Here is a 27,881-nt window from a genome sequence, read left to right on the forward strand (position 1 = left end):
TAAGTTTATGAAGCCACGTTTGAATAAGTATAAAGACAAGTTTCTGTAAAAAAAATATATGATTGAATTGAAAATAAAAATGGAAATTCAACAAAATTATCATTCAATGACAACCTTTGAATTAGAGAAATAGAGGGAGTTCCAAAGAAGAGGGAGCCGAGTAAATTGACTGATTTAGTTTGGTGATCTGTTGTAACAGTTATGTAATATATATCAGTTGTGACTGGAGTGCATGTACCCGAACACCAGATGTCAGTCTTGTTCATTTCTAAATGACAATTTTTCAAACAATGACACAACTTGCCAAGTAAACAACAAGAGAACAATTTGGTTTGCTTGTTTTTTTCTTTTTAATGTCTTCAAATACCCTGCCCTCACATCAAATTACTCATTTCCATATCATTCCACATCAATACAGGAAGTGACTTCTGACATTTGTTGACAGAATCTACTCTGGGGCGTTCTGGGGGATTTAATCCCCTCCTCAACCACAGAGTCTATAACAGAGAGGAAGCATCAACTTCACCATCCATTCAGCATCTTTCCTCTTCCAGTTACTGACTCAAGCTAAATTTACGATTGAGCTAAAGTTCTGCTAGGTTAGCCTTTACTGGCTAACAGTCGTCACAAAGAGGGTCATGTGACACCGGTTTTCCAGCTTTCATCTGAAGACGAAGATCCTTATGAGGTCAGCTGGTGGGTTTCAGAGTTGACCTTGAGGAATGAGGAATAGTCAGTTGTTTCCTCAGTCAGTGCCTGTTCCTCATGTGCTGCAGTTCCCAAATGGCTTGGCTTGGCTACTTTGGCTACAGGTCAAACTCCACGTCAAAGTCATGAAGTTCATGTAAGTCCTCCGAGGGTCCAGTGGTTGGGTAGCTTTCTGGTTGTCCCTGAGCCAGCTGGTTCTGTCTTTCACTGGCTGGATTCGCCCCTGACCCACAGCTGTGGTTCTGGTTGGCTTGAAGCGCTGTCCAGACACATGGGTTCCTTACATTTGTAAACAAGATGGGTCTGCACTTTTTTTGACTCCAAGGACCACTTTCTGTGTTTTCTAAAGTCCGTCCTTGGGCCACATGAGCTTTTTTAGGCTTCACAATGCCTCTGTGTCTCTTCGTGATGGCGGTGATGTCAGGGATTTTCTTGATCGTCTTTCTATCAAGCCCCTCTGTCTTCTTGATGAGCTCCTTTAGCTCTTCCTGGAGTGCTTTAATTTTCTCAGCATCTTTGCACTGCTCCGCGTTGGCCATGTCTGATAATAATTGAACTTTCTTCTTCGCATAGTTTATTGGTTCTTTTCGGAACCTCTCCTTCTCTCTAACAATGTGATCGATGTCCTCTTCCCTTAAAGTGCAGCTCAGAGCCTCAGCGATGGCCTGCTCCTTTTGGATGATGTCATCCAGCTGGGGAACCTGCATCCCGGCCACCATCACTGAATTTCTCCATTCCATGAACTCACTATCTGTGAATTCCTGATTCGACAGGTATTCCATCCTCACAACCTGTGTGTCATGACCAAGCTTTAATTGCAAAGCTTTATTAGTTCTTGTGGATCCAAGTTGATAGATCGTCTCCTTCTCCACCACATCCCCAATTTCAGCAAGCTTGTAAACTGCTTCACATCTGCTGTTCCTCATTGCCACCTTGACAAAGCAGCCAGTCACAGTCCTAGCAAAGAAGGGCATGTGACACCATTGTTCCAGCTTTGTTCTGGACAGCCAGATCCTTTTGAGGTCAGCTGGTGACACGGGCTGCCATTTTGGTGGAGCTTCTGAGTGGACCTTGTTGGTCTGCAGGGGCTGTTGATGTCCAGCTCTCTTCTTTGTCAGGGCCTGGGTTCTATTGTTGGGCCTCTCATGCTGTTTGGGGGCGTCTCGGGGCCTTCTAGACTCAACAGAAGGTGAAGACACCCGAGGACGCTTATGTAAGGGAGAGCGGGACCGAAAGGAATTAGTAGCTCTGCAGGGAGAGGGAGAAGCACGCTTCCGCTTTCTCCCAGATGTTGCAGAAGATAGCGGTCTTCTGTCTTCCATGAGATGAACACTGTACCGTACCTCTGACTTGTTTTCGGTGGTCTCAGCTCCAGCCACCATGATCAACTTTAGGTTGCAGTTATGAGTACAGCTACTTCAGCTCAGTTCTCTGTGAGTTTTGATGAAGTGGGCAGGGGCTGTTACACTGACAAGTATCAGTGATCTCATAGATCTCATAGATCTCCCTCTTTGAGTGATCTGTTGTGACAGTTATGTTATGTGTCAGTCATGTGATCGAATTTCAACTGTTTTCTCAAAAAAAAAAAGTTTCCTGTCAAAGTCTGTTCGTGTTGGTACCAACCACACGTCCAACCTGCCACCTGATGGAGACTTTCTTGTGTGTTAACAACAGCAACCACTGCTCATCAAAGAGGACTTGACCTTTTTTGGGGAGCAACCATGATATTTTAACACAGTGCACGAAATCACCAAGCAGTATGACACCATTTTTGATCCGTTTATGGACAAAAGAATGCTCCCCATTTATTTTCTCCATTTTATGGACTCCATCCTCCATCCATCCGTCCTTTGTTGATAGCTCTTCATTTTAAGGGTCACGGGGGGCGTGGAGACTATCCAGGCTGCCTTCGGGTGAGAGGAAGGGTTCATCCTGGAGGGGTCGCCAGTCCATCTCAGGGTCGACACATATAGAAAGACACCTACGGTCAATTTAAAGTCATTTTATGGTCTCTTTTCCAGCTAATCTTTTTTAAATAAGTTCAGTTGGTTATTTCTGTTGAGCTTGAATGTTGTTGTTGTTGTTGTTGTTTTTCATTTCTGATGCTTAGTAAAAAAACATATGGCAAACAAAGATGTGAAGTTCATAATTTCCCTTTGCACAGAGGTCAAGTGTGTGGACTCATCAAGGTTTCCAGAGATGGTAGTTCTATAAAACCATCATATATCTGGTCAAATAAATTCAACAAATCAAAAAATAAATAAATCAATAAATTTATTAAGCTACCTGTGAATAAGCATAAAGAAAAGTTTCTGTAAAAACATAGGAATCAATTGAAAATAGTAATGGAAATTTGGCAAAATTATCATTCAATCATAATCTTTCAATTACAGGAAAGGAGGCAGCCTCCAAAGAAGTCTCTGTCACACAATCACAATCAATCGCAAGATTTTCAAGAGTAATGAACTGATTTAGTTTGGTGATCTGTTGTTGTAACTGTTGGAGACGTCTCATCATTATTTGTGTTGCATACAACGTCAAACAACATAAACACAAACGTGTTAAAAGGTTGGGAAAAAGGTTAATGAGTATAAATTCATGACACTGATTTGGATAGTTGAAATGAGCTTTGTTGTGAATATCTTGTGTGAGAAAGTGTCACGCTGAAAACTCTTAATGTGAGAATGTTTTATTTTGAAAGCACACTTGGCACTGTTACGTGAGGAATTGTGGGTAAACCACGCTCACAGAATGGGAAGTTCTGACACATTTTCAGAGTTAGCCAAAAGGACAATCAACACTTTGTTCCAGAGGAGCACACGGGAACTGTACTTTGTTTTCTGTGTTTAATTTTTGGTTGTTTTCAATGTAATCTGAGCATAAGACAAGATAAACCTTTCATGGTCCAACAATGGGAAAATGTACAATGTTACAGCAGCAAGAACAAAGGAGAATGTAACATAAATAGTATGTGAATAAATATGAGGGGTGAGCAAATGTACAAAAATAAAAATAAGTGTGCAAATGTAACAACAGCAAGCAGTATTCAGTTTATTTATTGATGCTTCATTGGCCTTACACAGATTTTATGCTTGAATCCATAGTTTTCACGGTGTCTCAAGATGTAATGTGTCATCAGGGGAGAAGGAGGCGAATAGAAGATAAATCTGGACATCAGTGTGATTCATGGCCTTTTTTGAAGCACACCAGTAGCTACAGTTGTAACAGTTATGTAATATATATCAGTTGTGACTGGAGTGCATGTACCCTAAATGGATATCAACAGTTTTCTAAAGAGCCATGTCAAAAACAATTGGTGTATAAAAATATGTTTAATATTTAGAAATGTATTAATGAGTGGAAAATGACAATCGTGCCCTTTGGCTGCTATCGTTGCTGGCAGGTTCAAATGGGTTGAGTTTGTAGCACATTGACAGGCTGGTTTCTCCTCTTTTATCACACTGTTTCATCAATGACATTTTTCTTTGGAGACTTTCTGACACCAGATGTCAGTCTTGTTCATTTCTAAATGACAATTTTTCAAACAATGACACAACTTGCCAAGTAAACAACAAGAAAACAATTTGTTTCATTTTTTTTTTCTTTTTAATGTCTTCAAATACCCTGCCCTCACATCAAATTACTCATTTCCATATCATTCCACATCAATACAGGAAGTGACTTCTGACATTTGTTGATAGAATCTACTCTGGGGCGTTCTGGGGGATTTAATCCCCTCCTCAACCACAGAGTCTATAACAGAGAGGAAGCATCAACTTCACCATCCATTCAGCATCTTTCCTCTTCCAGTTACTGACTCAAGCCAAATTTACGATAGAGCTAACGTTCTGCTAGGTTAGCCTTTACTGGCTAACAGTCGTCACAAAGAGGGTCATGTGACACCAGTTTTCCAGCTTTCATCTGAAGACGAAGATCCTTATGAGGTCAGCTGGTGGGTTTCAGAGTTGACCTTGAGGAATGAGGAATAGTCAGTTGTTTCCTCAGTCAGTGCCTGTTCCTCATGTGCTGCAGTTCCCAAATGGCTTGGCTTGGCTACTTTGGCTACAGGTCAAACTCCATGTCAAAGTCATGAAGTTCATGTAAGTCCTCCGAGGGTCCAGTGGTTGGGTAGCTTTCTGGTTGTCCCTGAGCCAGCTGGTTCTGTCTTTCACTGGCTGGATTCGCCCCTGACCCACAGCTGTGGTTCTGGTTGGCTTGAAGCGCTGTCCAGACACATGGGTTCCTTACATTTGTAAACAAGATGGGTCTGCACTTTTTTTGACTCCAAGGACCACTTTCTGTGTTTTCTAAAGTCCGTCCTTGGGCCACATGAGCTTTTTTAGGCTTCACAATGCCTCTGTGTCTCTTCGTGATGGCGGTGATGTCAGGGATTTTCTTGATCGTCTTTCTATCAAGCCCCTCTGTCTTCTTGATGAGCTCCTTTAGCTCTTCCTGGAGTGCTTTAATTTTCACGGCATCTTTGCACTGCTCCGCGTTGGCCATGTCTGATAATAATTGAACTTTCTTCTTCGCATAGTTTATTGGTTCTTTTCGGAACCTCTCCTTCTCTCTAACAATGTGATCGATGTCCTCTTCCCTTAAAGTGCAGCTCAGAGCCTCAGCGATGGCCTGCTCCTTTTGGATGATGTCATCCAGCTGGGGAACCTGCATCCCGGCCACCATCACTGAATTTCTCCATTCCATGAACTCACTATCTGTGAATTCCTGATTCGACAGGTATTCCATCCTCACAACCTGTGTGTCATCACCAAGCTTTAATTGCAAAGCTTTATTAGTTCTTGTGGATCCAAGTTGATAGATCGTCTCCTTCTCCACCACATCCCCAATTTCAGCAAGCCTGTAAACTGCTTCACATCTGCTGTTCCTCATTGCCACCTTGACAAAGCAGCCAGTCACAGTCCTAGCAAAGAAGGGCATGTGACACCATTGTTCCAGCTTTGTTCTGGACAGCCAGATCCTTTTGAGGTCAGCTGGTGACACGGGCTGCCATTTTGGTGGAGCTTCTGAGTGGACCTTGTTGGTCTGCAGGGGCTGTTGATGTCCAGCTCTCTTCTTTTTCAGGGCCTGGGTTCTTTTGTTGGGCCTCTCATCCTGTTTGGGGGCGTCTCGGGGCCTTCTAGACTCAACAGAAGGTGAAGACACCCGAGGACGCTTATGTAAGGGAGAGCGGGACCGAAAGGAATTAGTAGCTCTGCAGGGAGAGGGAGAAGCGCGCTTCCGCTTTCTCCCAGATGTTGCAGAAGATAGCGGTCTTCTGTCTTCCATGAGATGAACAGTGGACCGTACCTCTGACTTGTTTTCGGTGGTCTCAGCTCCAGCCACCATGATCAACTTTAGGTTGCAGTTATGAGTACAGCTACTTCAGCTCAGTTCTCTGTGAGTTTTGATGAAGTGGGCAGGGGCTGTTACACTGACAAGTATCAGTGATCTCATAGATCTCATAGATCTCCCTCTTTGAGTGATCTGTTGTGACAGTTATGTTATGTGTCAGTCATGTGATCGAATTTCAACTGTTTTCTCCAAAAAAAAGTTTCCTCTCAAGGTCTGTTCTTGTTGGTACCAACCACACGTCCAACCTGCCACCTGATGGAGACTTTCTTGTGTGTTAACAACAGCAACCACTGCTCATCAAAGAGCACTTGACCTTTTTTGGGGAGCGACCATGATATTTTAACACAGTGCACGAAATCACCAAGCAGTATGACACCATTTTTTGCTCCGTTTATGGACAAAAGAATGCTCCCCATTTATTTTCTCCATTTTATGGACTCCATCCTCCATCCATCCATCCTTTGTTGATAGCTCTTCATTTTAAGGGTCACGGGGGGCATGGAGCCTATCCAGGCTGCCTTCGGGTGAGAGGAAGGGTTCATCCTGGAGGGGTCACCAGTCCATCTCAGGGTTGACACATATAGAAAGACACCTACGGTCAATTTAAAGTCATTTTATGGTCTCTTTTCCAACTAATCTTTTTTAAATAAGTTCAGTTGGTTATTTCTGTTGAGCTTGAATGTTGTTGTTGTTGTTGTTGTTTTAAGAAACATATGGCTAACAAAGATGTGAAGTTCATAATTTCCTTTTGCACAGAGGTCAAGTGTGTGGACTCATCCAGGTTTCCAAAGATGGTAGTTCTATAAAACCATCATATATCTGGTCAAATAAATTCAACAAATCAAAAAATAAATAAATCAATAAATTTATTAAGCTACCTGTGAATAAGCATAAAGAAAAGTTTCTGTAAAAACATAGGAATCAATTGAAAATAGTAATGGAAATTTGGCAAAATTATCATTCAATCATAATCTTTCAATTACAGGAAAGGAGGCAGCCTCCAAAGAAGTCTCTGTCACACAATCACAATCATTCGCAAGATTTTCAAGAGTAATGAACTGATTTAGTTTGGTGATCTGTTGTTGTAACTGTTGGAGACGTCTCATCATTATTTGTGTTGCATACAACGTCAAACAACATAAACACAAACGTGTTAAAAGGTTGGAAAAAAAAGGTTAATGAGTATAAATTCATGACACTAATTTGGATAGTTGAAATGAGCTTTGTTGTGAATATCTTGTGTGAGAAAGTGTCACGCTGAAAACTCTTAATGTGAGAATGTTTTATTTTGAAAGCACACTTGGCACTGTTACGTGAGGAATTGTGGGTAAACCACGCTCACAGAATGGGAAGTTCTGACACATTTTCAGAGTTAGCCAAAAGGACAATCAACACTTTGTTCCAGAGGAGCACACGGGAACTGTACTTTGTTTTCTGTGTTTAATTTTTGGTTGTTTTCAATGTAATCTGAGCATAAGACAAGATAAACCTTTCATGGTCCAACAGTGGGAAAATGTACAATGTTACAGCAGCAAGAACAAAGGAGAATGTAACATAAATAGTATGTGAATAAATATGAGGGGTGAGCAAATGTACAAAAATAAAAATAAGTGTGCAAATGTAACAACAGCAAGCAGTATTCAGTTTATTTATTGATGCTTCATTGGCCTTACACAGATTTTATGCTTGAATCCATAGTTTTCACGGTGTCTCAAGATGTAATGTGTCATCAGGGGAGAAGGAGGCGAATAGAAGATAAATCTGGACATCAGTGTGATTCATGGCCTTTTTTGAAGCACACCAGTAGCTACAGTTGTAACAGTTATGTAATATATATCAGTTGTGACTGGAGTGCATGTACCCTAAATGGATATCAACAGTTTTCTAAAGAGCCAAGTCAAAAACAATTGGTGTATAAAAATATGTTTAATATTTAGAAATGTATTAATGAGTGGAAAATGACAATCATGCCCTTTGGCTGCTATCATTGCTGGCAGGTTCAAATGGGTTGAGTTTGTAGCACATTGACAGGCTGGTTTCTCCTCTTTTATCACATTGTTTCATCAATGACATTTTTCTTTGGAGACTTTCTGACACCAGATGTCAGTCTTGTTCATTTCTAAATGACGATTTTTCAAACAATGACACAACTTGCCAAGTAAACAACAAGAGAACAATTTGGTTTGCTTGTTTTTTTCTTTTTAATGTCTTCAAATACCCTGCCCTCACATCAAATTACTCATTTCCATATCATTCCACATCAATACAGGAAGTGACTTCTGACATTTGTTGATAGAATCTACTCTGGGGCGTTCTGGGGGATTTAATCCCCTCCTCAGCTACAGAGTCTATAACAGAGAGGAAGCATCAACTTCACCATCCATTCAGCATCTTTCCTCTTCCAGTTACTGACTCAAGCTAAATTTACGATTGAGCTAAAGTTCTGCTAGGTTAGCCTTTACTGGCTAACAGTCGTCACAAAGAGGGTCATGTGACACCAGTTTTCCAGCTTTCATCTGAAGACGAAGATCCTTATGAGGTCAGCTGGTGGGTTTCAGAGTTGACCTTGAGGAATGAGGAATAGTCAGTTGTTTCCTCAGTCAGTGCCTGTTCCTCATGTGCTGCAGTTCCCAAATGAAGACTTGGCTACATTGGCTACAGGTCAAACTCCATGTCAAAGTCATGAAGTTCATGTAAGTCCTCCGAGGGTCCAGTGGTTGGGTAGCTTTCTGGTTGTCCCTGAGCCAGCTGGTTCTGTCTTTCACTGGCTGGATTCGCCCCTGACCCACAGCTGTGGTTCTGGTTGGCTTGAAGCGCTGTCCGGACACATGGGTTCCTTACATTTGTAAACAAGATGGGTCTGCACTTTTTTTGACTCCAAGGACCACTTTCTGTGTTTTCTAAAGTCCGTCCTTGGGCCACATGAGCTTTTTTAGGCTTCACAATGCCTCTGTGTCTCTTCGTGATGGCGGTGATGTCAGGGATTTTCTTGATCGTCTTTCTATCAAGCCCCTCTGTCTTCTTGATGAGCTCCTTTAGCTCTTCCTGGAGTGCTTTAATTTTCTCAGCATCTTTGCACTGCTCCGCGTTGGCCATGTCTGATAATAATTGAACTTTCTTCTTCGCATAGTTTATTGGTTCTTTTCGGAACCTCTCCTTCTCTCTAACAATGTGATCGATGTCCTCTTCCCTTAAAGTGCAGCTCAGAGCCTCAGCGATGGCCTGCTCCTTTTGGATGATGTCATCCAGCTGGGGAACCTGCATCCCGGCCACCATCACTGAATTTCTCCATTCCATGAACTCTCTATCTGTGAATTCCTGATTCGACAGGTATTCCATCCTCACAACCTGTGTGTCATCACCAAGCTTTAATTGCAAAGCTTTATTAGTTCTTGTGGATCCAAGTTGATAGATCGTCTCCTTCTCCACCACATCCCCAATTTCAGCAAGCCTGTAAACTGCTTCACATCTGCTGTTCCTCATTGCCACCTTGACAAAGCAGCCAGTCACAGTCCTAGCAAAGAAGGGCATGTGACACCATTGTTCCAGCTTTGTTCTGGACAGCCAGATCCTTTTGAGGTCAGCTGGTGACACGGGCTGCCATTTTGGTGGAGCTTCTGAGTGGACCTTGTTGGTCTGCAGGGGCTGTTGATGTCCAGCTCTCTGCTTTTTCAGGGCCTGGGTTCTTTTGTTGGGCCTCTCATGCTGTTTGGGGGCATCTCGGGGCCTTCTAGACTCAACAGAAGGTGAAGACACCCGAGGACGCTTATGTAAGGGAGAGCGGGACCGAAAGGAATTGGTAGCTCTGCAGGGAGAGGGAGAAGCGCGCTTCCGCTTTCTCCCAGATGTTGCAGAAGATAGCGGTCTTCTGTCTTCCATGAGATGAACAGTGGACCGTACCTCTGACTTGTTTTCGGTGGTCTCAGCTCCCGTCACCATGATCAACTTCAGGTTGCAGTTATGAGTACAGCTACTTCAGCTCAGTTCTCTGTGAGTTTTGATGAAGTGGGCAGGGGCTGTTACACTGACAAGTATCAGTGATCTCATAGATCTCATAGATCTCCCTCTTTGAGTGATCTGTTGTGACAGTTATGTTATGTGTCAGTCATGTGATCGAATTTCAACTGTTTTCTCCAAAAAAAAAGTTTCCTGTCAAGGTCTGTTCTTGTTGGTACCAACCACACGTCCAACCTGCCACCTGATGGAGACTTTCTTGTGTGTTAACAACAGCAACCACTGCTCATCAAAGAGCACTTGACCTTTTTTGGGGAGCGACCATGATATTTTAACACAGTGCACGAAATCACCAAGCAGTATGACACCATTTTTTGCTCCGTTTATGGACAAAAGAATGCTCCCCATTTATTTTCTCCATTTTATGGACTCCATCCTCCATCCATCCGTCCTTTGTTGATAGCTCTTCATTTTAAGGGTCACGGGGGGCATGGAGCCTATCCAGGCTGCCTTCGGGTGAGAGGAAGGGTTCATCCTGGAGGGGTCGCCAGTCCATCTCAGGGTTGACACATATAGAAAGACACCTACGGTCAATTTAAAGTCATTTTATGGTCTCTTTTCCAACTAATCTTTTTTAAATAAGTTCAGTTGGTTATTTCTGTTGAGCTTGAATGTTGTTGTTGTTGTTGTTGTTGTTTTAAGAAACATATGGCTAACAAAGATGTGAAGTTCATAATTTCCTTTTGCACAGAGGTCAAGTGTGTGGACTCATCCAGGTTTCCAAAGATGGTAGTTCTATAAAACCATCATATATCTGGTCAAATAAATTCAACAAATCAAAAAATAAATAAATCAATAAATTTATTAAGCTACCTGTGAATAAGTATAAAGAAAAGTTTCTGTAAAAATATAGGAATCAATTGAAAATAGTAATGGAAATTTGGCAAAATTATCATTCAATCATAATCTTTCAATTACAGGAAAGGAGGCAGCCTCCAAAGAAGTCTCTGTCACACAATCACAATCAATCGCAAGATTTTCAAGAGTAATGAACTGATTTAGTTTGGTGATCTGTTGTTGTAACTGTTGGAGACGTCTCATCATTATTTGTGTTGCATACAACGTCAAACAACATAAACACAAACGTGTTAAAAGGTTGGGAAAAAGGTAAATGAGTATAAATTCATGACACTAATTTGGATAGTTGAAATGAGCTTTGTTGTGAATATCTTGTGTGAGAAAGTGTCACGCTGAAAACTCTTAATGTGAGAATGTTTTATTTTGAAAGCACACTTGGCACTGTTACGTGAGGAATTGTGGGTAAACCACGCTCACAGAATGGGAAGTTCTGACACATTTTCAGAGTTAGCCAAAAGGACAATCAACACTTTGTTCCAGAGGAGCACACGGGAACTGTACTTTGTTTTCTGTGTTTAATTTTTGGTTGTTTTCAATGTAATCTGAGCATAAGACAAGATAAACCTTTCATGGTCCAACAATGGGAAAATGTACAATGTTACAGCAGCAAGAACAAAGGAGAATGTAACATAAATAGTATGTGAATAAATATGAGGGGTGAGCAAATGTACAAAAATAAAAATAAGTGTGCAAATGTAACAACAGCAAGCAGTATTCAGTTTATTTATTGATGCTTCATTGGCCTTACACAGATTTTATGCTTGAATCCATAGTTTTCACGGTGTCTCAAGATGTAATGTGTCATCAGGGGAGAAGGAGGCGAATAGAAGATAAATCTGGACATCAGTGTGATTCATGGCCTTTTTTGAAGCACACCAGTAGCTACAGTTGTAACAGTTATGTAATATATATCAGTTGTGACTGGAGTGCATGTACCCTAAATGGATATCAACAGTTTTCTAAAGAGCCATGTCAAAAACAATTGGTGTATAAAAATATGTTTAATATTTAGAAATGTATTCATGAGTGGAAAATGACAATCGTGCCCTTTGGCTGCTATCGTTGCTGGCAGGTTCAAATGGGTTGAGTTTGTAGCACATTGACAGGCTGGTTTCTCCTCTTTTATCACACTGTTTCATCAATGACATTTTTCTTTGGAGACTTTCTGACACCAGATGTCAGTCTTGTTCATTTCTAAATGACAATTTTTCAAACAATGACACAACTTGCCAAGTAAACAACAAGAAAACAATTTGTTTCATTGTTTTTTTTCTTTTAATGTCTTCAAATACCCTGCCCTCACATCAAATTACTCATTTCCATATCATTCCACATCAATACAGGAAGTGACTTCTGACATTTGTTAATAGAATCTACTCTGGGGTGTTCTGGGGGATTTAATCCCCTCCTCAACCACAGAGTCTATAACAGAGAGGAAGCATCAACTTCACCATCCATTCAGCATCTTTCCTCTTCCAGTTACTGACTCAAGCTAAATTTACGATTGAGCTAACGTTCTGCTAGGTTAGCCTTTACTGGCTAACAGTCGTCACAAAGAGGGTCATGTGACACCGGTTTTCCAGCTTTCATCTGAAGACGAAGATCCTTATGAGGTCAGCTGGTGGGTTTCAGAGTTGACCTTGAGGAATGAGGAATAGTCAGTTGTTTCCTCAGTCAGTGCCTGTTCCTCATGTGCTGCAGTTCCCAAATGGCTTGGCTTGGCTACTTTGGCTACAGGTCAAACTCCATGTCAAAGTCATGAAGTTCATGTAAGTCCTCCGAGGGTCCAGTGGTTGGGTAGCTTTCTGGTTGTCCTTGAGCCAGCTGGTTTTGTCTTTCACTGGCTGGATTCACCCCTGACCCACAGCTGTGGTTCTGGTTGGCTTGAAGCGCTGTCCGGACACATGGGTTCCTTACATTTGTAAACAAGATGGGTCTGCACTTTTTTTGACTCCAAGGACCACTTTCTGTGTTTTCTAAAGTCCGTCCTTGGGCCACATGAGCTTTTTTAGGCTTCACAATGCCTCTGTGTCTCTTCGTGATGGCGGTGATGTCAGGGATTTTCTTGATCGTCTTTCTATCAAGCCCCTCTGTCTTCTTGATGAGCTCCTTTAGCTCTTCCTGGAGTGCTTTAATTTTCTCAGCATCTTTGCACTGCTCCGCGTTGGCCATGTCTGATAATAATTGAACTTTCCTCTTCGCATAGTTTATTGGTTCTTTTCGGAACCTCTCCTTCTCTCTAACAATGTGATCGATGTCCTCTTCCCTTAAAGTGCAGCTCAGAGCCTCAGCGATGGCCTGCTCCTTTTGGATGATGTCATCCAGCTGGGGAACCTGCATCCCGGCCACCATCACTGAATTTCTCCATTCCATGAACTCACTATCTGTGAATTCCTGATTCGACAGGTATTCCATCCTCACAACCTGTGTGTCATCACCAAGCTTTAATTGCAAAGCTTTATTGGTTCTTGTGGATCCAAGTTGATAGATCGTCTCCTTCTCCACCACATCCCCAATTTCAGCAAGCTTGTAAACTGCTTCACATCTGCTGTTCCTCATTGCCACCTTGACAAAGCAGCCAGTCACAGTCCTAGCAAAGAAGGGCATGTGACACCATTGTTCCAGCTTTGTTCTGGACAGCCAGATCCTTTTGAGGTCAGCTGGTGACACGGGCTGCCATTTTGGTGGAGCTTCTGAGTGGACCTTGTTGGTCTGCAGGGGCTGTTGATGTCCAGCTCTCTGCTTTTTCAGGGCCTGGGTTCTTTTGTTGGGCCTCTCATGCTGTTTGGGGGCGTCTCGGGGCCTTCTAGACTCAACAGAAGGTGAAGACACCCGAGGACGTTTATGTAAGGGAGAGCGGGACCGAAAGGAATTAGTAGCTCTGCAGGGAGAGGGAGAAGCGCGCTTCCGCTTTCTCCCAGATGTTGCAGAAGATAGCGGTCTTCTGTCTTCCATGAGATGAACAGTGGACCGTACCTCTGACTTGTTTTCAGGTTGCAGTTAAGAGTACAGCTACTTCAGCTCAGTTCTCTGTGAGTTTTGATGAAGTGGGCAGGGGCTGTTACACTGACAAGTATCAGTGATCTCATAGATCTCCCTCTTTGAGTGATCTGTTGTGACAGTTATGTTATGTGTCAGTCATGTGACCGTAGTGTCACCATCCATCCTTCCATCCATCCATTTCCTCCCGCTTGTCCTATTGAGGTTTGCGGAGGGGCTGGAGCCTATCCTGGCTGACTTCGTGCGAGAGGCGGGGTTCACCCTGGACAGGTCGGCATCTCAGGGCCAACACATAGAGACAGACAACCATTCACACTCACAGTCACACCCACGGTCAATTCAGAGTATCAATCAGCCTCGTCACCTCTTGATGTCTTTTTGGACTGTGGGAGGAAGCTGGAGTACCAGAGAGAACCCACACAGTAACAGGGAGAACATGGAGACTCCACACAGAAAGATGCCGTGTTCAAGCTGGGACTCGAACCCAGAACCTTCTTGCTGTGAGGCGACAGTGCTGACCACTGCACCGCACCATCTAATTGGATGTCAAATGTTCTCTCAAAAAGTACGGATATTCACTGACACACAACACAGAGGTGGAGGACCTTTACCTCCAGAATCCAGTGAACTGCTGGCTACAGTTGAAATGTATCTCCATTCCATCACCTCTACAGCCAAATATCAAGACTTAATGTCACCCCTGAGTTTGAACCAGTAGAGGAGCAGTTGCTGAGCATATTTGTCACAAGATTTTGAATTCAAACAGCATTTACTTTAGTTTTCAGGAGAAATAAGAGTGATTTTGGGGTTTACTTACTCTTTAAATAAAGTTTGAGGCTCAAATAAATAAATGTTGTGTTGTACTTGTTATTGAGAAAAAAAATATAATCTACATACTGAGAATAAGTTATAGTAGTTATGACTTGTGGTGCCATCTGTGTTCACATTAAACTGCAACACCTTTCCTTGATTAAAAATCTAATTATACCCGTCTGGATTTTTACTTAAATCTGCATGATGATTTCGCTTCACACGACACAGGTTGGACCTTTTTCATCAACTGAATCCCGCCAAAAAGTTCACATCAACTCATAAGTGTCAAATAAAGGTCTGGCTTTTTAATGAGCAATAAAAAGGAGCATTTAATTGGCTTGAACATTACAAAATGTATTAGCTGCCATCAGATTTGCATGAATGAAAACAAGAAACAGTGCTACACTTGTTGGTGAAGAACTCCCGTTCAGACTGGCATAACAGAAGAGGTATTTTATGTTTGTCATGTGAAAAGTGAAATGAAATTAGCATCTTAAATGGCTGCAGCTTCTTCTGGGCCTGAAAATTGCTCCTAAGACAAGCTACATGATTTGTAATCTTCAAAAAGTCCTTTAGAAGGATTTAAAAAGTATATAAATACGCAAGTGTGTGGTACACCTGTCAAAACTTAGAAGATATGTAGTTTTACCACAAGGTTTCCCTGCTCTGCTGAGTACACTGAATATATCGGCTGCTGGGCGCCTTATTCTCTCTGATTACCATCATGAAAGGAACACAACAGTTTTGGGGGACATGCGATTGTTTGTTATAATCTACAGAGCCAGACAAGAAGATGCCCTTCTGTCCTCTGTGCTGCATTTGGGGAACTAAAACCTACAGAAACCAGCTTGAACGTGAGTGAGCTTAGCACAGTGAATGGTAGTGGATGGGAAGTATTAGCATACCTCTTACCTTGCTGACTCAACCAACAATGGGGCTTTTAAAGTGCTGTGTGAATTCACACTGCATCCAGGTAGGACAGATGCTTTCCCTATAGTATTGTCTTATTCTAAAAAAATATAATATGTTCATGTAATTTGCAGTGATTTCAGAGTTTTAAGCACAACTGTGGTTACATCACCGCCGCTAAAGCTAGCTACGCTAACCAGTGGTTAGCTGGGTTCTGTGGGTCTCAGCTCACAAATGCAGGCACTGAAAGGATGTGCTTCCTCTGACATGGCAAACAGACGTATTTCCCCAAAAGATGATGCGTTCCTCTAAGTAAGTAGACACAATAATACTGTCCAAATATTAGCCATTAATAAAATAGCTGCTTCATGTCCACCTCCTCATTTAAATACATGTGAATCAGGTTCCGTTATTACTAATAATCATCCAGGCGGTGTACACCTCCATTTGACGTGAGAGGAGTGTACTCTTGTATGAGCACGGTGGAATTCCTCAACATTTCCTGGAAGTGCCTCACCGTTACAGCATAAAGGTTCTGCTGCAACACTAGAGGCCGGAATAAATTGACAGGCTCTGCTTTCCGCACCATCTCAGGAACCTGGATATTGTCCGGCAGTTTGCTGTTTCCGATTAAAACGTTAAGAAGTCTCTTCTCCTGAAGGCTTCTCTGCATGTAGCCGAGCACATCCCGAAGCCTGCGCTCCACGTTCTCAGCGCTCCAAGCAAACGGACGTTTACGCAGCAACAGGTGCAACAGGGCAGTCTTCCAGTGATAGTCTGTCAAACCAGTTTTTCCTGTGAGCCCTGCCTGCTTCCTGTGTAGGAAAGCAACAATTTGCAGGCAGTGTAAGTGACAGGAATTCTGCGGGAGGCGTTTGGCGATGTGTTTCAATAAATCCCTCTCGTAGACAGCGAGAGATAGCGGCCAGTATGGGTCTGGAAAACTGCCACAATCTGAGGGGAAATGTGGGACAAAATAAGCATCTGTGCCCTCCAGCTGAACGACTGGGATGACATTCATCATGATGACTTTCCCTGAACGGAATCTGATCTTCAAGGCACCGGCGGCATCCAGGCTGCGAAAAGTGACCTCAAAGTCATATTTGTGGGAGATGCGGCCCCATGCTTTAGTCACAGAGATCTGGAACCACTTCATGACCTGATCTTTGGCCAGATAAGGTGTGTTTTTGGAGCACAGCAGCTCATCAGGGCTGCATTCCACGACCAGGGCATCGGTTCTACTGTGCAACAGACAAAGCATGTCCTCGCCCAGGTTAGCAGAGCCACAGAGACAGTCTTTCTCCCTGGTCACTTTTATCATGCCACAGCCTTGCATGTCTGGGGTCACGCCACTGTATGGATCGCACCACAGGTGGGACTTGAAGGAGAACGGCTCCGGAGGTGAGAACGGCACAATGAGGTCACACATCAGAGGCTTGCACACCTTCCAAGATTCAAACATGCTTCCAATCCCCACAAAGTCCCCGACCTCCATGTCTGCATCCCTGTCACATACGCTCCGGAGCGACTCCAGGAGGTCATCGGCAAAGCCCTCGACAAACTCCCTCACCCTCCAGGTTTCATGGGCAGAACTGTATGTGCATTTGTCACAGAAGTTGCTCAGAATATCCTTATCTAGAAGCATAGTGTTGGGGCTGATGGATCCACTCTCCAAGAACACGTCCTCGTCGTCAACCGGCCTCATTTCTGAATCAGCAAAGTCCACCCTGCCCATCTCAATGGTGAAGAATATGATGAAGGACACAGCGCTCCAGAAGTACCAGCTAAAACTTTCCTCCGCCGTGGTTTCCTTCTGCTTTGCGTCCAGCAGCAAAAGCTCCTCCTCCAGCTTGGCCTGCTCCATTCTCATCCTCTCCTCATGCTCCCGCATGCGAGCCATCAGCTCCTTGTCCTGCTCTGGTAGTGTGGTGTTCTCTGGAGGAAAGAGCAGGGGGTGGTTTAATATGGCAGCCGCCACTACCACACACACTCGTGCTATGGCGCCCTGCATCTTCAACGTGTCTCGACGGTTCACATTAAAGCACTTCACACACGTCCGTGCAGCTGCAGCTCAGACTCTGAAACAAAAAGCAAAAAAACGGTGGATTTATTCAAGGTTCATATCGAAGAGCTGAGTGATACACACAAAGTCAAATATTACTACCTTCTGGATCAAATACCTCAATATTGATCTTGGTGCTCTGATGTAGTATCAACTATTGGTTCTTTCACAAAATATAGACAAAATGACATTTTGGATAAATAAACTCAGAGAACTCAGAGAAAACAGCACTTTAATGTAATCCAGCCATTACAGAAAAAAAAAACATTTTTGGGATGTCATTTTTTAGCGGTATCCAAAATCTAAGATGATATCTCTCCTTACATCACGATAGAAATATTACGTTTTTATTTTTTTTAATCATTCTCATCAATTAGTGAGTGGCCTGAAATGCTCCAGTTTTGCATCTCATATCAATCTTGATGTTTAAACTTTGACCTGACGTCCCTCCCTGTTTAGATAAAATGGGACTCCGGCGGGTCTCTGAGGGTTAGAAGCAAACCATGAGAAAGACAACAAAACAACAAATAAAAAAGAGCCACTGACCCACAGATTTAGTATGACAATACCCCAATAAATATTCAAGATTCACATTCATGCATTGTCGAGGGATTCTAGCACCGGCGGGAACAGCGTGGACTCAACATGATCGTATGGCGAAGAGGAACTACAATGTATGAAAATCTGAGTATTTAAAAAAGAAAAAAAGAGGAAAAAAGAATCCGCGTATTGTTATTCTGTACTCCACCCTTCAGGGGGAAGCACAGCTCGTAGCTCTAAATATAGAGGCAGCGTGTCGAGTGACGCACTTGTTCAGTATCAGACGGCAACAAGGGAGGAAGGAAGATGGAGCCCTTCTCTGATAACCCTCCTCCTCCCGTACCAACATTATATCTCCTAACATTTACATCCTGTTAGCAGAAAATGAAATCTCCTCTCTGGGAGAGAAAGATAAACACGTAACATAATACATTGCACAGAAGAGGAAATGATGTAAGGTCCTTGAAGAATTTCTAACTTTTCTGCATTTCAAAACGCTCTGGCGCTAAACGTGCTCGCCCCCTGACTCTGACAAAGACGCGTCAGAAAGCGTTATAAAATCATGAGGTTATGAGCCGTTCTCAGTCAGCGTAGCAGCAGTAAAGGGAATGAGCCGGGGAAACTTCTCATGACTTCCACAGCTGGATGCTCTCCAACACCTCCATGGTTCCGTCCATCCAAACAAACCCAAAGGATCCAGACTGATGCTGAGCATGTCCGCCAGAATCATTTGGAACACACTCAGACTGAATCCTTTTTTTCCAAAAAAAACTTTACAGTGCAAATTAAAACAAAAGACAACTAATATACGCAAAAATACTTTCCGTGGCATTTTAGTCAACAAGAATCCAGTATGCAGAATGTTTGAATACATATATACGATACAAATACCAGTCTATATATAGTCGATGTAATGTCTGACTGACCCAAGTGGATCTAGCAGGTCATTGTCCCATCCACTGGGTTTGATTGCTGACACTTCCACCATTGGACCAGTGCCAAACTGGGAGAACATAAACATCCCAGTGTGAGAAAGCGAAGCCGTTTACATGAAGAAGAAAACGGCCTAACTGGAGATTTGAGAGAATTTTTTTTTAAAAATCAAGGAGATTTGTCAACCCCTAAATCCATGAACATGGGATGTACGCGATATGATTAACACTAAGAGATGTAAATTGAAGGGTTCATCATATGAAATTGAGTTTCCCAATTAAACATTACATAGACAATAAATACTGCCCAATGGAATTTCAAATTAAAGGCTCATCAAAGATGGCCGATCACAATACGGATCGATATTCCCATTGTGCCCAGAATAAACTGTGTCCTCTGCCATCAAAAAGATGTATCAAGACAGTACACATATCAATACACCCTAAATAAACATGTAATCTGACAAAGTTATACAGTCCTACAAACATCTGCCTTAAAAATGGCAAAATAAATCGACACCTCCCTCAGATTGATTCTAATTCTTGTTTACGGAGGGTTTGTTTCATGGCTTTTCTATTATCTTGCATTGGTATTATCTTAGTGTACCCAATAAATCAGAAAAATACATAATTCCAGAGTAAAGAAGGTGTAAAAGTTTGCCTATGCTCAATTATTATAGCCTCATTCCAATTAGGTGGGCCTTGGCCCAGGTATTAGGCTGTGACACCGATTGGGGCCAAAATTAATTTGATCAGCTACATCTGTGTGTACCCTGCTACCACGAGTCAAAATGCTCATTTCAATGCGTCAATGGAGCAAATAGCACTTCCCCCAAAGTAAAGTGAAGTAAAGGAAACATAGAGCAAAGCACACGCATACTCAGCAAGTGTTAAATACGTCATTTTCTGAGGTGAGTCAAAGTCTCCATCAATGACAGGATTGTGCTTCTAAAGTGATGGAGTTTAGTTTGGCAAGTTGCCAGTAGCGACTTCCTCCTCCTCCTCCTCAGTTGTCTTAGCAACAAAATAATGACCCACCGCCTCATCACGGAAATGTGGTTTCGGACCAAAATTAATCCAGACCCACACATGAGTCACAGTTAAAGCAGCCGTAACTCGCTCAAAACACTAAGCTGTGAAGAAAAGCAACTTATTGAAGCACAAATGCTGCTGAAAACAAACGACAGAATCACATAAGTTTGACCACTTACAGCCGCTCCGACTCGCTTTTTCCTAGAAATCTTGCAAGTTTCCTGGAGATTTTAAGAAACAGAAGATGGACGTACCTTTGACACGATCTACCGGCATGGCACCAGCATGGTATCAGCCGCACCACAGTGGAAGCAAAAGACCCCGTCAAACAAACTTATGTAAAAGACGAGGGTGAGTTTAGTTACACAGTTTTGCTCTTACACATTTCCTGTCTGAGGGCTACACCCATAGTAACAAGCCACGCCCATTTGCTCTTCATGATCCTCAAAGCCAGCATACTTATATACATTGATGAGTGTGAGTAATATATATATTTGACAAAGGAACACTAGTGAACAAATACATTTGCAAAAGTGATGCGAAAATTTCAGAAATTAATTCTAAATATTCAAAACTCGGTGTAAGAGAACCAGTTTAGCACAACTTCAACTGCAATAATATCAACTGAAAGTGCTTTGTCCAGCAGCTACTTTGCAGTATAAGATTTAAAAATTCAAACTATGTGTTCCACGATCATTTTAAGGGGCAGAAATTGAAACATGTGCAAGTAAACCTAATTATATATGATATTTTGCATATTTAAAAAACAACAACATTTAAGCAGTTTCCTGCTTTGAATTTGAACAGGAATATTCACAATTCTTATTTTGTCTATGTGTGTGTGTATGTGTGTGTTCGCACATACGATATGAAATTGAACAAGTTAATCACTACAAAGACACTGGAAATTTCCTTAGAAACGGAACGTTATTGTTTTATCACCATCGGCTGCGTTGGGTCTACTCATTCTCATTACAGCGCTGCCGACGTTAGCAAATAAACCGACAATTCATGTTCATCAGATATATTCTGATTTGATTTGGTGATTGAAAACTGAATATACTTGGGTTCTGGCCTAAATACATCAATCTGAAAACATCAAGCTTCAAATTTTGGAACGCATATTCTAATTTATTTGATTAAGAAAAGTATTAGTGTTGCTGAGTTCAGTATTTGTCAAAATCACCTCTTTAAATCACAATGGGGGAACAGGGATGGAAGGTTTATTATTAAATTGACAGGAAGTCAAGGTTTTTTTCTCAACTTCTTTCTTAAATGTAGTTCGTCATAGTATCTTTTTGTTTACAGCCTGTACAAGTACAATGTACTTACAAGTATAAACAAAAAGATTGTAGGCTAAATAGGTTCATTGAATAATCAGGGATTTTGTTGAAGAGGGATGTTTTAAATTATGGTTTTCTTTTTCAATTACGAACCAGATGTGGTGTGCAGTAGTTAATTCGTAACACGATGTAAATAAAAACTTATGTACCGTAGAAAAAGTGAGTAAACCTGTATTTTATGGTACAAAACTCCTTTCAAACGGGAAAGTTGCAGCACTATGTTGAAAAACAGAGGAACTCGTGAAATACTTGCGTGTAATCCTTTTATCTACTCAGGTGCAATCTGTCAACACAGTGTCATTTCACAAAAAGGGAACCAAAATACATGCATCACATCAACTAAATATGAAGTCACAGAAACTTCCATCATCACTCTTAAATACGACAGTGTAGCTCATCAAACCAGGAAGGGGGAGACATTCAGTGCACACTTGGTAAAAATGGAGGTAACACAAGTGGTCCACGTTTAAGTCCAGGCTTAAGACTTTCCTTTATGACAGAGCCTTCAGTTAGGACTGGTTCAGGTAGCTCTGAACCATTGATAGCTATGCTGCTATAGGCTTAGACTGCTGGGGGACACATCAGGTTACATGGAGCCCTTCCCTCCCCTCCCCTCCCCTCCTCTCTCCCCCTCTCTCCTCCCCGCACATTTTTGGAACTGTCATTACCATTACTTGTTGCACTTTGTAGTTTGGCCTTGGTGTCTCGCAGTCTCTCTGTGTTTCCAAAGATCCACCAGAGCTCCAACCACCGCCTGCATCACCCCCCCCCCTTTTATTCCCTACTATTACACCGGCCTGCGCTCCCCTTCCATGAACCAGTCTACCATCCAGTCCCCCATCAAGCTGGCTTGTTCTCCCTGCCTCCCCTTCCAGAAGCTTCCTTCTCCAACTGTTAACATTTCCGTGTTTCTCACATTCTGCATTGTAAACTGTTTTCTTCTCTGTAACAACATCTACTGCACGTCTGTCCGTCCTGGGTGAGGGATCCCTCCTCTGTTGCTCACCCTGAGGTTTCTCAGATTTTTCCCTGTTAAAAAGGGTTTTCTATGGAGTTTTTCCTCAGTCGATGTGAGGGTCTAAGGGCAGAGGATGTTGTTATGATGCCATGTGAAGCCCTTTGAGACAAACTGTTGGTGAAAACAGGCTCTACAAATAAAATTGCCTTGCCTTGCCTTGCCTTGCCTCCATGTTGATCGCATTCATCCTTCGCACACAAACCTTAAAAATTCTGCTTATATACATTTCAACAGTCGCAGAAAGCTTAAAAACTGGACACACATCTTGTGTCTTATCACAATAGTTTGAAAAAAACACTCACACGGCCAATATCGTCTCCACCTTCTTTGCCTTAACCTGTTTATCCATGTTACGTAGTATTTGTATTAATTTGCTGGAGGCCTCCGTGCCTTGGGCCTCCACCCAGGCCTGCAGAAGCTGGAGGGTCTGTTCCTCAGCATCACGCGGGTGATTCAGTTCACATGCCTCTATAGTGGTGTCGTTTATGTTGCTGCGCATCGCCACCTCCTTCATATCCTTCCACCCAAGTAGTTTTGCAATATCGACGATGTGGTTTGAGAGATCCACAGCTGAAAGACAGAGACGAGGGAGACTTAGGCAACTTTATTTATCATGCGGGGACATTTTGATTTTTTTGGAGCTGTAAAAGAAAAAAAGAAAAAAAAAGGCAGGTTCTAGAATTATTAAATTAAACGTGACTTATCAAAATCTTAACCTGCATATTGCAGTTATTGCATTTAAAAATGGGATCATCTTCATGTGCCAGAGAAGGACATGGAGTTCAAAAGTCACCATAAAAACGGCTAAATGAGACCTGTACATCCAGCCTAAAGATAACAACTTACTGAATCCAACATAAAAACAACACACTTCTTACCTCTAATGGGCTGCATCTCCTGTGAAGCAAAAAAAACAAAATGATTACAAATTAGGGTTGTCAAAATTATCGATACCGATGGTGCTGTCTTCGCCTATGTGTTGCAATAGATGTTATTTATTGTTTGTATTTTCTAGACGTTATTAAAAACTTTTTTATGCCTATTATTTTGTCATTTTTTTCCCCCTGTGGTATCACAAATGGTATCGAGTGTTGGTTTTTCCCTGGGTATCGGTATTGAATATTGAAATTCTAGTATTGTGATAACAAACTGCTCACAACTACATCACACGACAACGACGACGACGACGACAACAGCACTACCACAGCCAAGCATCACTAACAAAGACAAGGAGGACAAACCCATACCTTTTCCAGCTAATGACAACTAAGCCAACAAGAGAGACACACAGAGTTTAGCATACACTTAGCATACAGGTAAAGGAGCGTAGCGTCGTACTGAAGCTTCTGAGGCGTCTAACTCCGCCTCGACGTGCTTCAACGTGTCGCATCCATCGAAGAATCAGAATTTCGTATATCACGTTGCAGAAATGGAATCTTTATTGCTTCAAATATTCGGAAACATACGACATCAAACATGAATCATTAGACAAAACCTGCAGCAACGGTCATGTATAGTGGTAGCCTAGCACATCGTAAGTAGCACAGAAACCTTTGGGAGGTCAAACACCTGACATCAGCAGCTATTTTCTTCATAACACAAACTTCAACCTTCTCACCCCCAGGTTAGTGTTGATACTGTAATTTGTAAACTGTTTAGCCTGACATTTGAAAGAGAGGAATTTATACTTTGGTTTCCACGTTTCAAATGTTTTGTTCCTTTATTTTTTTAAACATGCGCAATTGCCATGAGCTGTTTTATAAAATTCATATTTCATTTAAATCGTTTTACTGCTTATAATTGATATTTTCTACTTTTGGTGTGTATTCAGATGTTTACTTCATTTGGAATATCATTGAAAGAGTTACTTACCACCTCATTTGTGTTGTTACCATTTTCCTGTCGGTTTAAAATCAGGTGGTTTGTTCCTTAATGGCAAACAAACAAAAAAAACAAGAAATATTAATATTTTATTGAGATCATAGGAAAACAATCAACATAAACTCTGAATTGTAATCAAACTGTTATTTCTCTTCTTTGCTGGCAAATGCAGATGCAGGGCCCTCTGCTGGTCACAATAGATAGTACAATTAGACATATTTTTTTTTATATTGACAAATACTCACGTGATAGCTTCTTTCTTCTCCAAAAGAAAATAATTAATCCTACAATTATTAGTATCGCAACTGGGAGCACTATGCCAAGTATTGTCGCTAAAGGAGCCCCCCCTGAAACAGAAGGATATACACATGAGAGTTTTATTACACACACATATTAAGTGACACTGAAAGAGACTGAAGACGTACTTTCAGTTTCCTCGTTGCACACTGTGTCATTGATGGCTGTACAGGCTGCTTTGATGCCTTCGGCGCCACACCTTGACCGAAATAAATGAAAAGCTGTTACATCGTTCAAAGTTGTTGGAGGACGAAGAGATCGACAATGGCTGGACCCAAATGTTTTGCAAAATAATGCTTTTGTCACAGATATTTGAAAGAACGTACTTTTTGCAAGGGTCACAGAGCTTACAGGTGTTTTCGTTGCCGCTACGGCAATAGTGGTGCTCTTTGCACCGACACTTCGCATCTCTGGCTCTCGTACAGGGTTCCTCCTCCACCTGATTGGCTGAAAGGAACACATCCTGGCACATTAGACATGTTGTGTTTTTTGAGGCGCTGGGTAAGTAGAAGAAATGGTAATGTGTGGTTGCATCTGTACCGTAGGGATGAGAGCAGGAAGAGCAGGGTAAACAGGAGCGCTGGTAATTAGGGAGACTATTGTACGTCCCAGTATCACACAGCTCACATTGTCCATCATATGGATTCTCAGAGCAGTCTTCCTTCAGCTTCTGGCCTACAGACATGGAATCCGGAGGAAAGGAACACTATGTGTCACTACTTGTCATTATGTCAAATGAATTAAACAGTTTTAAACAGCAGAAAGTCTCAATATCTTGTGATGTTATGGTTGACAACATAAAACTGCTAATCAATTACAACAAAAGCAATGAAGATTCAGCCCATATGTGCTGCTGTCTGGGTTAAGTTTATTTTAATTTTGGGCAAAGTTTAACGGTAGTTTTTTAGTAGTTTTAATGGATACATTTCAAGACCGAGTGAAAAGTCGGCCTCCCTGGAGGAGAAAGAATGAAGAGCGCATCATATTGTTGAAATACTGTCGCTCTTGGAGGGCATTTATAGAACAGCGCTCAGAATAAAAAGTGAATGCATATTTTTGTCAACGACCGCTGGAGCTTTAGTGAAGTGGAACTCTTTCTGCAGCTGGCTGATGGTGATTGGAAATTGCCAAGAGGTGCAATAACACTGACAATAAAGAGGAAAATAGACACAACCGATGTTAAATCTTGGGATTGCTGTGTTTATTCTTTTCTGTCCCCCGCAAAAAAGCACCCACACAGGACAAAGGTTCCTATCCTAACTATACTGACAACATAAAACGAGTTCAGACATGTTTAGAAAGTTACAGCTATCAAATCAGCCCGTGAGTTTGTGTGTGTGTGTGGGGGGGGGGGGGGGGGGGTGCATATTGAGGTAAGGGAGGTATGCTAACATGCTAACACTTCCCAACCACTACCATTCATTATGCTATGCTAATTACAGCAGAGAAGGCAACGCCATCTGCTCGTCTGGCTCTAGGGACAATAACCTCATTTCCTAAAAAGGGCTCATCTTCCTGTAAGACAGACATTACCTGCCCCACACTTGCAACAAGTGATATCGCCATGCTTGTAAAAACCGTCTGCACACGCCGGTTCAGTCTGAGACAATGCCGAAGGAAAACCCCTGCCGGAAACGAAAGTGAAAGTTTTTCAAGATATATTTTTTAACGTAAAAATCGATTAAGATTTTTTAAAATTCACCCTTAAGGTTAAATGACGCCAGAACAGTGTCAAATTATCTTAGCGTGCCTTGTTTCCCACGCATTTAAATATGAAATTTCAATTTTTAAGTAATGAGCCTATGAACATATTTACCCACAACACGGAAATAGCGTAAAAACCACAGACTCATAAACATCCCCAATTTAACAAACACAGGTTTATTAAACGTTACTTACACAAACCAGTGGAAGCAAAACAGAGCAAAAAGAAAACTCCAGCCAGGGGTCAGGTGTAATTCATTCCCCATCCTGTTTCCAGCCCATGCCGTCACTCTATGGCGAGTTGTGCGATTGCGCATGCGCACAAGAGTGGTTGGGAATTTGCGGCATTTTGTCAATATTTTAAAGAAGTATGCATTTTACTATGGTTTTTGCAATTGAAAGAAATAAAACTGAAACAATAAGGGAAGGTGTCGAATGTTTATAAACATAAACAAAGACGAAAGCCATTTTGTTTCACTTTCATTATAAATATGCTACCTTGTTGAACACCACTTACGCACACATACACACACGCATAATAATTTTAAAAATAATTTTTAAATAAATTCTTTGTTTGGTCAGTTGACAGATAAAATATACCTTCTTTATATTTTACATGATTATTAGGAAGTCGAAGCATTCATTTCATTGTTCATCAGCTGAATAAACTAAAAACTACCCCTCCCTTCTGAGACATGCAGTTTTCTGACACTGTAAATCCACCAGTAGTTCAGAACCTACACAAGTGACACAAATTTAAACAGCACATATTTGCATCATATTTTTTTCAGTGAATGTAATCTTATAGATTTTGAACAGGATTAATGTAATTTCCTGAGGTAAACGTATGAGACACATTGTTGTTGAATTAGATTTTAATCCTTAAGGAGTTTTTTTTTTTTTTACATTAACTTCATAATATAGCGAACAATTTCGTTTGAATGGCTATTTTTTTCTATAATTACATCTAAATGTGTTGCCATTCTTTTTGTAACATTTCTTCCTGCTCATTTACTTGTTATATAAGTCACGGAAAAGTCTGAATCGATGTGCACATGGCGGCTTCATGCCTGCCACGCATGATTTCGCCACTAAGGGGCGAAATTGTTCTTTATTTTGAATGCTGGAAACGATGTTGCTTTCTGATTGGTCCGTCTATAAAATGATATTTTATTTCCTTGCAGAACTGACGCAATACTATCGGCCAAAACCTATAAAACTGTCTTAGCAAAAGCTATCTGAACGATGCTCATAAAAGTATTCTTAATAAATCATTGTGTTGAATTCATAACTTCATAATTTGTGAGTATTCAGTGAAGAAAATGGTTTAATTGATGTTTAAATATGACCTCTCCGCTGATATTTTCCTGAAAAGAGAATTGGATGAATGTAAAGACTGTCAATTCGCCAAGTTTAGC

At 41.7% G+C, this 27,881-nt stretch overlaps 1 protein-coding gene and 4 pseudogenes across 3 annotated transcripts; all 5 read right to left on the minus strand.

Annotated features, from left to right (window-relative positions):
• Window positions 1-806: 806 nt before the first annotated feature.
• On the minus strand, window positions 807-2,090 carry LOC147247416 (RNA polymerase-associated protein RTF1 homolog pseudogene; annotated as a pseudogene).
• Window positions 2,091-4,770: 2,680 nt separating this feature from the next.
• LOC147247417 (RNA polymerase-associated protein RTF1 homolog pseudogene) lies at window positions 4,771-6,054 on the minus strand (annotated as a pseudogene).
• A 2,661-nt stretch (window positions 6,055-8,715) lies between these two features.
• On the minus strand, window positions 8,716-9,999 carry LOC147247418 (RNA polymerase-associated protein RTF1 homolog pseudogene; annotated as a pseudogene).
• A 2,664-nt stretch (window positions 10,000-12,663) lies between these two features.
• Window positions 12,664-13,887, minus strand: LOC147247419 (RNA polymerase-associated protein RTF1 homolog pseudogene; annotated as a pseudogene).
• Window positions 13,888-15,030: 1,143 nt separating this feature from the next.
• Window positions 15,031-26,772, minus strand: itprip (inositol 1,4,5-trisphosphate receptor interacting protein). Of its 3 annotated transcripts, XM_086180633.1 has the most exons (10): window positions 26,659-26,772; window positions 26,293-26,384; window positions 25,300-25,434; window positions 25,086-25,206; window positions 24,888-24,958; window positions 24,708-24,809; window positions 24,454-24,509; window positions 23,460-23,478; window positions 22,884-23,151; window positions 17,621-17,732 (listed from the first exon to the last, which is right to left on the minus strand). In XM_086180633.1, exons 1-10 carry the CDS (start codon window positions 26,727-26,729, stop codon window positions 17,726-17,728), a joined length of 942 nt encoding a protein of 313 aa, XP_086036759.1. In that variant the 5' UTR covers window positions 26,730-26,772; the 3' UTR covers window positions 17,621-17,725. The 3 variants fall into 3 exon arrangements, with proteins under 3 accessions (XP_086036758.1, XP_086036757.1, XP_086036759.1); XM_086180632.1 differs by lacking the exons at window positions 23,460-23,478; window positions 24,454-24,509; window positions 24,708-24,809; ... (3 more) ...; window positions 26,293-26,384; window positions 26,659-26,772 and having other exon boundaries at window positions 15,031-17,732; window positions 22,884-22,986; XM_086180631.1 differs by lacking the exons at window positions 22,884-23,151; window positions 23,460-23,478; window positions 24,454-24,509; ... (4 more) ...; window positions 26,293-26,384; window positions 26,659-26,772 and adding an exon at window positions 20,475-20,634 and having other exon boundaries at window positions 15,031-17,732.
• Between the last annotated feature and the right edge of the window lie 1,109 nt (window positions 26,773-27,881).

This window comes from Aulostomus chinensis, chromosome 16 (genome assembly GCF_037954235.1).
Source record: "Aulostomus chinensis isolate RoL2024-O1b breed Wild chromosome 16, RoL_Achi_v1.0, whole genome shotgun sequence".
Taxonomy (NCBI): domain Eukaryota; kingdom Metazoa; phylum Chordata; class Actinopteri; order Syngnathiformes; family Aulostomidae; genus Aulostomus; species Aulostomus chinensis.

What these genes read in the sequence shown, in the direction of transcription:
- itprip (XM_086180632.1), bottom strand. Translation starts at nt 17,665, where the DNA reads ATGCAGGGCGCCATAGCACGAGTGTGTGTGGTAGTGGCGGCTGCCATA.